Below are 13,440 nucleotides of genomic sequence, written 5' to 3' on the forward strand. Positions count from 1 at the left end.
CTATTGGCGAGTTGGTTAATGAATTGCCATATCAATGCACAGAGCATCCATGCTGGTTGACTGCAGCTGGGGATCAGAAATCCATCATATTTAGCTATAGGGCTTCACAGAGTTATTTCTTGCACTGCTGCACAGTGTGCTCTACACTTGGTATACCAGCAGCAGCAGCAGCAAAAAAAAAAAAAGAAAAGAAAAGAAAAAAGATGGGATTGAAGTGTTAATGTGAGGAGTCAGCAAGGCAATTGGATGTTGTTTCAGTTGTAATAAAGAATGGGAAGGGGAAAGAATTTGCATACCCAATTATCAATCTTATCCCTGTGACAGGAAAAACTTCCCTTGCTAAATAGGCCAACTATGTGCACAATTAGCTAATAAAGTGGATACAAATACACACTTTTCAAGCGTTACTGGATTATTTTCACATTTTAAACAGGGTATTACATTGAGCTTATCAACATATCCCCCGGATGCAGTTCAAAAGTATCTCGCTAGACATTTACTAAATAATGTCCTTATGTCACTGTCTTAATGTGATCTCCATCCCTTAACTAAAATCATCTAACATGGTACATTACTGAACTGATGTTAAAGTGGTGGGGTTTTTTTTTCCTTCTCCTGATGACAGCTTTTCTGTTTGTACAATTTATGGTGTTTCAACGGCAATTGTAGTGTTAGCATAGTTAAAAGCTGGGACCTATTGGCCACTTTGGGCTACAGCATACATACCCCATGCTTCTACTTGTTGGATACTTCCCCCATGACTATTTTGGTTGTGAGCTGAACTGATATTGATATGGGTCCCCAGGATAATGTTGCAGAATCCAATCTTGGTCAGTCACCAGGACCAGAGGTTTCGTCTTCCAAGCTTTCAGACTCGTGCTGCAGCCCATCCTCAGGGAACTTATCTCTAGAGATGAGCTCCAGCATGACTCTGAAAGCTCAGAAGACAATACCTCTGGTCCTGGTGACTGACCCAGATTGGATCCTGAACTAACATTACCTCTCAATTCCATAGAAAGCTACCCACAGAGTGCTTAACTGAAATCTTCCAAGCACAACTTGCATCTTTCATGACCTCCTTATTAAGAAAGTTCTCAGCGCTTGCGAAGTGCCTCTAAATCCAAAGTTAGATCTTACACAAAGTCCATATTATTACATGTTAACCAAGAGATCTTTCAAAATACATCTTCAGCTTTTGCACTCCAGCACTGGTGATACTGTCATTGCTATGAGTGTTGCCATTCCTACTTGGAAATCACAGTTGCTCTTATTTGCGGCCAGCCTCACTGCACTCTGGAATCACTACTTGGAATAAGAGAATTGCTTGTTCTCATGCTCACTGAAGCAAGATGACTATGAAGACAGATAGCAAAATTTCCACTAAGAACATTTTCCCCCACCATGAACTACAGTGCAATAGGTGCAATGATGGACTATCTTGATGATCTTGCTGTTGAACTTCAGAGAGGTCTGCGGAAAAAAGGATCTGGGTACAGGATGAAACGGAAGGGAGATCAACAGTCAACTTGTTCCATCCTCTTCCCATGCATAACTGATTTATCCATTATTTTGATATATCTTTCATTCTTCAGAATAGTGTGAAATAAATGCTCAGCACTCTGAATTGACTTCACATTTGGGAAGTTGTGTAACATGGGCAAACTTGAAAAGTGCTGCAGGGTGTTTATTTTATTTTCAACTGTCAAGATGCCTATTTAATAGCATGTGATGAAATAAAATGCCCTTGTTGCTGATTTCCAAGTTCCTGTTAACCACCATACCCAATCACAGTGTGAAGGAGCATGATTAAAGGTTCTTCTCTTGCATGCCCAATATGTAGTGGTGGTAACAGTGATAAGAAGAGAGATTGAGGCCCCAATCACTGTCCTTAACTTGTTCTGCATTAAAACTATAAAGATAGTACCATTTCACTACATGGTTACGGAGGCAGCACAACATAAAGACTGGTGATCAGGACACAGTAAATTGTGCTGGTGCACTTTTTTGCTTTATTATGAATGGGAGGAAAGCATGTTAAAATATCTGAATGAACCTATAGCACTAAATCATAATATAATTATAGGACTGTCAGGGTTGCAAATTAGATACCAGGAATGAGTAACAGAAACATCTACATTTTTTGTTATTATTATTTTGATTCCCTAACAGAAAATCCAGCCATAATTGTATTAATCTAAGGCAGGGGTTCCCAACCCTGGGCTGTGACTCACTACTGAGCCATGGCTTCTTCAGTACCAGGCTGCAAGAGCAGTGGGCCTGTGTGCATTAGCGCAGCTTAACTTGTGCAAATGGCAGGCTGGTGAACATGCACACAGTTTGACTTGCATGAGTGGTGGAGGACCAGTGCGCATATGAGCAACTTGACTTGTGCAGGTGGCGGGTCAGCGTCCATGTATGCAACTTGACTTAAGTGAGCGGCAGGTCAGTCCATATGCATGTATGCAGGCCATGGTCTACCAATTGCATGGGCCGGTTCCCCTCTCCCCCCTGCCAGGCCGCCAAGCCAGAAAGGTTGGGGACTGCTGATCTAAGACATATTCTTCAGGTTCAGTCTTGTTGCAGGCTATCTATTTCAAGAATTGCTGGCATTAGTAGGAGAAATTGAAAAAAGGTTTCTCTTGTATGTGTGTTAAAAGGAGAAAACATTGAATCTATGATCTTTTTCTCTCTAATATTTTTTGCAGTAATATTTGCATTATTTATATACAGAGCATAAATGGGGGGGCAGCCAGTGCTTCTAATGTGCAGCAAAATTCTGTTTTACATCATATCTCTAGAAATGGGACTAGCTTCAATCTTTTAGATCACGTGTGTCAAACTCGCCACATCACGTGACGTGTCGTGACATATCACGACTTTTTTCGCATTGCTGGAGCTGGGGTGGCCGCAGCCTCTGCATGATGCAACCAGCCCACAGGCCAGCAGTTTGACACCCCTGATTTAGATCATTCACTGTTAAGGTGTGATAAGGTGTTTTTAATATGCTGTGCACCGCCCTGAGTCCTGCGGGAGAAGGGCGGTATAGAAATTAAATTAATAATAATAATAATAATAATAATAATAATAATAATAATAATAATAATAATAATGAGGTTTGTCTCAGTTCATGTAATATGTACTGTAAATCCTAGCACTGTGATATTTATAAATTACCTTAGTATCAAGCTGAGCATTATGGCTTATTTAACAAACAATCTTTAAAACAAATCAAGAATTAGCACAATGGGAGAGCCCAGCATATGTGTCCTTGTTTATAAATTACTCTTAACAAATGTACTTTCACCATCTCTTTTCTGTGGTAAAACTCATTTTTAGAGCTATTATTTAAACACTCAAGAGAGTGTTGTGGCTATCTTGATGAGATTATTTCAATTGTAGAATGGTTCTCCAGAGTTACCTGCCTATTATCCTGTTAATGTCATTGCAATGCCAGGCGAAGATGCATTTTATTTTCCAGCCTTTTAAAAAGTCTGTAAAGGTTTAAGTGTCCTGAATATCTTTGTTTTAACTTTTTTTTAATGATCCCACTCTGCCTAAATGACATTCAAAGTGGTAACAATAAAAAAAAATGAACAGTTAAATTGTCATTAAAAGAACTAAAATCTATCTTACTCTCCTTCAAAAATGGGGTGACTTAAGAAGAATGATTTGACAGTTTGTTTAAAAGCAGAACAAACGAGGGCTAAACAAATGGGTTTTTTTTTCTTGGTTCTCACTATGGTAAGGTTTTGCTATCACACTAATATAACAGTGTGTTTTAAAATTGTATCGTACCCAGAAAGTTTTAATAGATTTGGGAATAATTATAATGCAAATTGGTAGGATGTTGCCATGGGAAACAAGGAAGTTAACTTGCTCATGCTAAGGATCTGATTATGTAAGTTTGTCACTGGAAGGGAATTAAAAGTAGAAGAAAGAGCATCCACAGAAAATACATGCTATCCCCTCTCCCCTTACATAAGAAACTGAAGAAAGAGATAAGGGTGCTGCTGGCAGACAGCACAGAACCTGCAAAGAAATCTATTCTGGAAACCTTTGGACAATACAAGGAATCTGCCCTCAAAAACCGAGAAGAAAGAAAATTCAATATTGTGGAGCTGCAGGTGCAAGTCTTGACCAATAAAAAAAAACCCATAAACACAGGAAAGAATAGGTAGAGGAGGAAATGATTAGCTTAGCGAGTGCAGCCTGGGAAGAGTGAAGATGATAAGAGGCAAAGTTTTCCAGTTAAGAGAAAAATTACTTATGAATAACAAGTAAAAGGGAGAAAAAGCAGGGTTTTGTTTCAGCAGCAAACTATCCTGCTAATATGCCTCCCCCGGCAACTACAAGGAGAGGAAACAACTTGGGAGGGATTTGGAACTGAACTCTCCAGGGTATTAGGCTGACAGTGGACCATAGCTTACATAGCCAAGAATAGGGGGAGAAATAGGACTCAGATAGCCCCGAATGAAGATTTCAGGAAGGATCAAGCAGCCAAAAAGAGAGTTAGACAAACTGATGCATAAGATCTTTGCAAAGCCAATTGTTGTTTTGAGGATTTTTACCAAGGGAGCAGAGTTTTATATTGTTTGAATACTCGTATGCTGAACCTTTGAAATATAGTGTTCCTTTAAGGAGTCTGCTCCAGCTACATTTGGAAAAAAGAGGAAGAGACAGACTGCTATCGGAGCCATGTTCACACAGGATCAGTCAGTCTCATAGAGGGATTCATTCCCATTGATTTCAAAAGCTTCTGTTAAGAGTTCTTCTTGTAACTCTGTTTACCACGTTATAACATCTATATTAGCTGTTTTCTTAATTTAAATAGTTCTTGCCCATTTACAGCTATGAGTGTAGCTTTTTTTAATTGAATGGATTAATTGAACTGGATTACAAATTAAAATTCCCCTGGTTATTTGAGTGTTAAACAAGTTAAGCAGGCAGCTTGTTTAAATTGGATAGAATTGGATAGAAGCTGGAGGGATGCTGTTTTGGAGATCCAGACCAACATTTGTGCTTCCCAATTGGACCAGACACTAAATCTTACTTCAACACTGGCAATTATATTAGCCTTTGCCTTATCAAAGGACAGCAGGGAAGACTGGACAGTAAAGGACAGAAATCGATGGGAAATAGTCTCATTCATTTTTCTTCTCTGCTGAATTGTCTGTGTTTGGTAATCAACACAATGAGTTACTTTTTTATCTGTATTCAGATAAAAGAAATTAAACATATTAATGTAAGGAATGACAACTTGTTTTAACTCAAAGATTCTCTTAAATAGTCTGATATAAAGCAGACATGTCAAACACAAGGCCCGGGGCCGGATGCGGCCCGCAACGTGGTTTCATGTGGCCCATGAAGCCATCCTGGGAACAGTGAGGGAATGGCCTCTGCTGCCTTGGCCCTGGCCCAGGCCACCCGGGAGCCAATGTACAATTTTGTGGTGGCCATCTATGCTGAAACGCATTCAGTCTTACCTCCACAAGGCCGTCTGGAAACAGCAAGGGCCCGGCCCCTGCTGCGTTGGCCCCATCCCCTGGGTGTGCGCTGGGGAGGTGTCACCCTTTGCGAGAAATGAAGTAATGCACCATCGCCTGGAAGTGGCCAGCAAATGGCCCTCACCTACTTCACATATCTGGCTTGATGGGCTCTGGGGGAGGGGTTTCAGCAGGCAGTAGGGTGCTGTCCTCACAGCGCCAAGAGGCTGAGCCAGGTGGCATGAATCCAAAAAGCGTGCCGCCGCTCAGCCCCCAGCCTGCCTGATTTCAGCAGGCAGCAAGGTGCAAAACTGGCGAGCTTCGCACTGCCCAGCTCAGTCTCTCAGCGCTGTGAGGAGAGCGCCTCGCTGCCTGCCAAAACCAGACAGACTGGGGGCTGGACGGCATTGCGCAGGTAACGTCGACTCTCATGTTGCTCATGGCGTCCCCTCCCCCAAAGCCCACCAAGCCAGATATGTGAAGTAGGCGAGAGCCATGTGCTAGCCACTTACAGGCGATGGTGCATGTCTTCATTCGTCACGAAGAGTGACACCTCCCCAGCTGCAATTCTTCCCTGTTTTTCTCCCTCCCTCATCTCAAATATTTTCCCACTACTCTGTTCTTAGGAAGGAAGGAAGGAAGGAAGGAAGGAAGGAAGGAAGGAAGGAAGGAAGGAAGGAAGGAAGGAAAGAGAGGGAGGGTGTGAGGGAAGTCCTGCTTTAGTCCTGCCCTGCTGCCCTTTCACCATCCCCTTGCCCCTCCTCCTGGCCTATCCAAAGGAAGCTTTGGATACAAAGCTGGGTCTCCTCCCATGGAGAGGGAGTGGGCCTCCCTCTGACTTTGCCTCATGCCCATCATGAGCAACATGGCTAAGGAGAGCAAGCATAGCAGCAGCAGCCTTGAGGAGAGGTAAGTGCAGCTGGGCACCCCCTTGGGGTAGTGGGGCTGGGCTTGGTGCTGTGGGTGCTTGAGGGCTGGGCTGGGCGTTTGACCTCTGCTGCCCAGGGCTCCGGGAAGCCCGTGGCACCATCTAGCCCCCCTTGCATGGCCTGAGAGGAACAGTGAGGCTCTTCCAATGGACATACCTTGGCGCTTGCCCCGGTCCCACCCCCTTCTGTCAGAGACCCTCAGATCTGTCCCACTCCTGCCCAGGCCCCCACAGGCACCCTTTGATGCAAACGATAAATAGCTGGCCATGCCCACCCAGTAGGCCACACCCACTCCAGCCACGCCCACCCAGTAGGCCACACCCACCCTGGCCACACCTACCCAGCCCCCTGAAGACAACCGCAATGCTGATGCGGCCCTCAATGAAATTGAGTTTGGCACCCCTGGTATAAAGCAATCAAGTGATTTTGGATTCTACATTTTAATAATGGTTTTGAATCTAGTGTTCCACTAGATTCTCTTAAGAAAGCTTGCATGACTATAATTCATAAATCAGATAAGGATCATATACATTTTGCTGCCAATTCTACACCTAAGTCATTACTGAATGTAGATGTTAAAACAGTGTTTTAAATTTAGATATAAAGGTTATATTGGGAAGCTACTATGTTCATTTTGGTCAATTTAAAAGGTATTCAGAGGAACAAAGATGTCAGGTTGAGAATATCAAGATATATATCAGCAGAGTTGACAGATGGCTTCATTTAATCTGAGTATGTGGATAACATTACTCCTTTAAAAATAAAGGCACAACACAGATAATTAATTTAGACTATAAAGTATTCTATTTATTAAAACTTTTTAAATAATTATCATTAACTATTTTAATTGTTTTTCTGGGAACGTTTTCCACTTTCTGCCTTTTTGTTCAGAAATGTTTCATTGTTAGAGAAGGAAGTTTTAAAATGAGCCTTTTTTCTAAGGTCAAAAAATATCAAGTCCGACATGTTGGAAATTTGCCATTATAGCCATTTTTTTATAAAAAGTTGTCAGAATGTACTGAAGCATAAGAGAAATGAAATAAGGAATTGAAGAGTCTGGTATGTAAACATCACTGGAAGACCATTTTAGCATCCATATGTCCCATTTTCATAAACATATTATAATTTGTATATGGTTATTTTTGAATTATATTAAACATTGCAATAAACACAATTAAGATACGATAAGGTAACCTTTATTGTCATTTTTTACTATGAGCACAGTGGCCACAATTTACTCAAATATATTATAATTATAATAATTATAATTACATTATAATTTGCACAATGTAGTTTTATTTTATATCTAGTCTCTTTTGGATAAAAGTTATTTGATATATAAATTATGTTTTGGAAGACTCATTTGTAAATGTTCGAGTTGAGCTATATGTCAAACATAACAGTAACCCGAGATAAATTGTTAATGTGTACAAACAGAATTAGATATAATGTACAAAAAATGATGTAATGATGGATAGATTGATACTCATTAGCCATCAATGGCAGAATGTCCTGATACTTTTCTTTTACTGAACAAGTATTTTTCCACTGGGAATACTGATTAGAGAATTATTTGACCTATTCTAATGAACATGTTTGATTTCCTATTTATTTTATATTGTTTTGTGAGGTTTTTTTTCCTCTTCTTTCCTTTATGCATATGGAGTCAATTAATCTCTATCCTTCAAGAAAGAGAAATGCTGGAGAATTCAAAAGAATTATCCTAATATATTGCATGAACTCAGTCTATGTGGTTCATGGTATCATACAAACCAAGAAAATTGGGTTAGTTCAAATGGGTCTATGATTACCATGTACCCATGTTCAACATGTAAGCAACATGAAAAAAATCAAGGGAACAATTGGTCCACTAAAGGGAGAAGATGACAAGAATGTGACAGCAGAGATGCTTAATTCATTCTTTGCATCTATTTTTATGCAAAAGGGGAAAAAATAGTCCAACCTATCAAAAGCAATATCATAGAAGATATAATAGGTAATAAAATGGTAATAGAACACCTATCCACTCTAGATCACATTGCACCCATGTTAGAAGCACCAAGGTGTTTCCAGATTGAAAGGATTAGCTGGTGACATCACTATTGCCCTGGGGACATCCAGTTGAGGGCTCCTTTCATGTCCCACACCATGGCAGCACTTGGGTTCCAAACGCAGGCTTGCTAACCTCCAACCCAGTGTCCTAACTGTACAAGCCATAAATTCACTCTAGATGAATTCAAATTCCTAGCAACAAATGGATTACATGCCAGGTTTCTGAAGGAGCTGGCAGATGTGATCTCAGAGCCACTGAACAAAATCTTTTAAAGCTCCTGGAGCACCAGGGAACTACCAGCAGACTGGAAATGAACTGATGTAGTTCCAATCTTCAAAAAAGAGGAAAAAATGGATCCAGGAAATTACTGACCAATCAGCCTGACATCAATAACTGGGAATCCTGCAAAAGAAAATCAAGCAGTGGATTTGCAAGCACCTAGAAATGGGCAAAGCTATTTCTAGAAACCAAAATGGATTTGTTAAAAATGGATGTCAGAAAAACTTTATTGCCTTCTTTGATGAAGTGACTAAATTGGTGGATCACAGAACTACTATGGACATACTTTACTTCTGTGCAGTGCAGACAAGTCAAAGCCCTTCTATCGGGTTATGCCTCAGAATTTAAATTCTGGGCTTTTTCCTGCAGCCTTCCTCAAGTAAGCCTTGTAGTCACACAGACTTATTTATATAACAATTTGTTATAAACTGGGAATTTCTGGTTTTTATCTTACCAGATTCAGTCCTTACACCATTTGTAGAATAAGGATCCCTCTAGTTCCTTTACAAATATTGAAAGTATAGGTTGCAATAAATACTTAAATGATAGGCAGGAATATAAAGCTCTAAAAACCAGGAAAATGATTTGTATCTCCTTAGATGTCAGCAGTACAATCCCTTTTATAAGCCACAGATGTTCTACTAAATCCTTGTTTTATTTTCTGTGAGCAATTTTTGCTTCTTATAGATCACATGGCTACTGTTGGTACAGTTAAGGTGCAGTAGAGTGCAATAGAGTCAATGAATGTATAGAAGCACTTTGGGTTAGTTCAAAACTTCTGGAGATAGAGGAGGACAGAGATGGCTTGAAAAAAAAGGTACTGTATTCAACAGCTGTTACATAAAATTCGACTTAGCTTGGAAAGGAGGAGGAATTGAAGACTGTCATTGATTCTGTTGGGTATAAGACAGTGATGGCGAACCTTTTAGAGACCAAGTGCCCAAACTGCAACCCAAAACCCACTTATGCATCGTCGGGTGCCGGGTGGGTGTGGCCCATTGGGTGGGCGTGGCCCATTGGGCGTGGCTGCAGTGGTAACAGCAGACTAGGTGGGACTAAAAAGTTCAATCAATCAATTCCAACTTTGCAAGATCTTTTTTTTTCCTGCGAGAAGTTGAAATTGACTGATTGATTGAACCTTTTTTTTTTATACATGGTGGTGGAGGCCTAAAGTGAAAAGGTTTTATAAAACCCAGCTGATGGCCTAGGACTGGGGCGACAGCACGCGTGCCCACAGAGAGGGCTCTGAGTGCCGCCTCTGGCACCCGTGCCATTGGTTCGCCACCACTGGTATAAAATGAAGGAGACAGAATCTCTCAAGATTCCATTACCCTATATGATGAAGTTGTATTCCAATTGTCTTATGGAATTTGTTTTCTGACTTTTCTAAAGTAACAAGAATTTGAGGGCAGCATTCTTGCATATGCTTTTGCCTAAGCTTAATCCTGCCTAACTATAAATGTCAATTTATGAACTGAATAATTCTGGATGTATTCCATCCATTCTCTCTCTCTTTCTCTTTCCCTCCCTCCTGCTGTATGTGTCTATGTGTCTGTGTGTGAGAGAAATACATACAAAATAATGCCTGAGCACATAAATCTCTTGAGTATTTAAAGGACTCATAATTAAAAAATGACTAAAAGGATTTTTCATAAATTATATTCATGAAAAAATTAAGATATTTTATGTATTCACTTTACTCATATGCATAAGAAAATATGTGTTATAATAGATGTCCTGAGAATCCCTGGAACTGCCTTTAAGAGAGAGAATATCAGAGGAACTGGAAATTGTTATTGTATTATTGTATGTTTTTTATGTGTTTGATTATGAGAGAAAATGTCCATATATTTGTATGTGTCTTCATGTACGAGATTCATTATTTGGAGCATTATTGCTCCAAATATCATAGGCAGTCTCATTCTGAGTTTTTTAAAAAAATACTTATGCAATCATAAACCGAGATGTTTTAAATACTAAAAAACAATAAATTATAAACTGAAGCAAATCCATAAAGGTTATATTGTTACTGAAAAAAAGGGATGTGGCTGGGTAGATGTAGACTAAAACTCATTTATAAGGACAAAGACATGAAAATCAAGATAACTGTTCCAATGTTGTAAAATTGATTATAGAAAATTATAAATTACTGATAGGAAGTATATCAAATGAGATTACAGTGTGATAGCATTCTTTTGTATTTATTTCATTAAACTTAAAAATTGCTTTCTTTACCAAAGCAAACAAGTCATTCAATGAAATTTGAGAATGGAATTAAAATTAGAGAGTTAATAAATGATGTCACATGAAAAGACTGACAATTCAGAAAAGCTCAGAGGACCCTGCATAATACCTTATAATGAAGGATCCAATTTCACTTTTGTCAAGAGAAAGTCCCATAATTGCAGTGCTAATTTTACAAAAGGCCTGGTCCTAAATACTCAACAATTTAGTCTTTCAAGATAGTGGGATACAGTAGCTTTCAATGATCATAACATGATGATCCTATTCAGTAGGAAGGGATGGTTCTCTACAAGCCCAAATCATGTTTAAGTAAAATAAATGCAATTGAATTGTAACTGAAAAACAGTGTAATACCAGAACCATTGTAATCTTATTATGAAACCCAATTTGGCCAGCATTTTAGAATAAAGTGTAGTTTTCAAACATTAATGAAGAACAAAGATGTGATATTGAGCATAGCACAATAAGCTAAAATGAGATTCTTGAAACCATGAAGTCTTTTTACCCAAATTTCCTTCTCTTAAAGAAAGATGCAGCAGGCAGAAGAAAGATACCTCCAAAAATACTGTTGGAGCTGTGTCTTTCTATATATTTTAGGAACCATGTCAGATCCTGGAGCATTCACAAATGCATATCTGACCTGTGCAAGTCAATATTACTCCATCCAGAACAGATTGTATCCACAACATATATGTATATATTTAATATTTATACTACGTAATGTAGTATCTTGATTCTTAGTTACTCCGGGTTTTAATTTGGGGAATTCTAAAGTCATTGTATGCCTGCAAGTTTTTTTTAGGAAGTCAAGCATAGGAGTCAAAAGGATGACATGTTAAGTAGGCAGCAAGGCATTTGTTTCCTCAGTATTTGGATAATGAAATAAACCATAGATTGATTCCTTATTCATCCTCTTATATGTAATTGTAAGCTGCCCAGAGTTACCCTATGGTAAGATGGGCAGTCAATGCATTTTATAAATAAATACATAAATCCTCCCTTATGTCTATCTTTCATTCATTTTCAGTTTCACTGTTTTATGATCAGATATCCACCATTCCATGGTCAATAAAACTAGAGACTAATACCCAGTGCAAACTATCTCAGGTTTATTGGACTTCAAATCCAAGAAGTCCCAAGTAGTAATATTCTAGTTAAGAATTCTGGAAACTGTAAATCTAAGAAATCTAGAGAGCACCAGTATGTAGATCTATGCACTAGTATATGGTTGTTGAGACTCAAATGCTGGCCTGAAATGCCATTTCTTAAGACTATTCTAGATTCCTTTTATGTTTCTTCTATAATACAATCAACAGTTCTCAGCCAGAGTCCATGTGGTCCTCTGGATATACCAAGGGAACCAGAGGTTGAAAAAACATGTAATGGGGGAGGGAGCATGGCATGTATTGAGGGATCACAGGGGAAAAAAACAGCAAATGCTATCTTATTGATGCCAGAGAATACACCAGTTACTGCCATATCTGGTAACGGGACCTGGACAGTGGGGCCACAATCAAAAAACAAAATCATAAGGGGACTATGGGCAAAGAAGCTGAGAAACACTGGTCTAAACTTACAAAAGTATATACTGAGTCCAAAGAAAACTATAATTGCTTATATTAAGACAATATTAAATAAGGAAACTTAAAGGTCTAGATTATCTTTAGACTCATCCAGAATACATTTTATGTACAACTATGGTAAAACAATTTATTAACTGTTGTTTAAGATTACACTTGTTGGAAATATGTACTTCTAAGTAGAATTTTGTTTTTGTTTTGTTTTGTTGGCTGTTTAAATGAATTTTTGTAGGCATGAAAACGGAAGACAAAATGAAGCAGAAAAGATCTGTACTTACTATATGAAGTTGCAAAAAGTCAGTAAGGCCAGGGGCACTGTCAATCCGTACCAAGATGCCATCTTTTACTGTTGTACTGAACCCAACAGCTAGGCGGTCTGTCCTTGTACTGGGTCTGTCATTTGCTGGCCAAGTATACAGGATGAGGCCTCCACTTTTCCCAAAGATATATGTGGCTCCAGCTGCAATACACACATAAAAAATATATAGAGGTAACTTATCCAGTTATATTAACATTTCAACTGCATCCAATAATACTAGATCTAAGTGCGAGATTCCATTAGAGAAAGGTATGAAAGCCTAGGGTACTATGTCAGCCTGAATTAAAGATGTGAACAAAATGAATTAATAACAAAGCAGGTGCAAAGTATGAACATTGGTAGACTCAACTATATAATAGCATAGGACAGATATCGCATTAGTTCTAAAAGGTTTTACACACTGACAAACCATCAACTTAGGTTTCTTTTGCGTAAAACTCATTTCAAGTTTCTGGAAAATACCGTATTTATTTAAGAGTAAGCCAAGATTTCCCCATTATAATTACTGGTAAATTTATGGGTGTAGGATCATCATCTTATATTGAGAAGAACA

General features: G+C 38.9%; 1 protein-coding gene across 1 annotated transcript in view; it reads right to left on the reverse strand.

Annotated features, from left to right (window-relative positions):
- The window catches only part of NRXN3 (neurexin 3), a gene marked incomplete at its 5' end in the record, with an annotated part of 310,284 nt that extends 297,256 nt beyond the window's left edge, over positions 1-13,028 (reverse strand). Inside the window, one exon of the mRNA XM_029283337.1 lies at positions 12,847-13,028. Within this exon, the coding sequence (XP_029139170.1) occupies positions 12,847-13,028 (182 nt within the window). The remainder of the gene's footprint in view (positions 1-12,846) is intronic.
- Between the last annotated feature and the right edge of the window lie 412 nt (positions 13,029-13,440).

Source organism: Protobothrops mucrosquamatus, unplaced genomic scaffold (assembly GCF_001527695.2).
Source record: "Protobothrops mucrosquamatus isolate PMUCROS unplaced genomic scaffold, P.Mucros_1.0 scaffold57, whole genome shotgun sequence".
Taxonomy (NCBI): Eukaryota; Metazoa; Chordata; class Lepidosauria; order Squamata; family Viperidae; genus Protobothrops; species Protobothrops mucrosquamatus.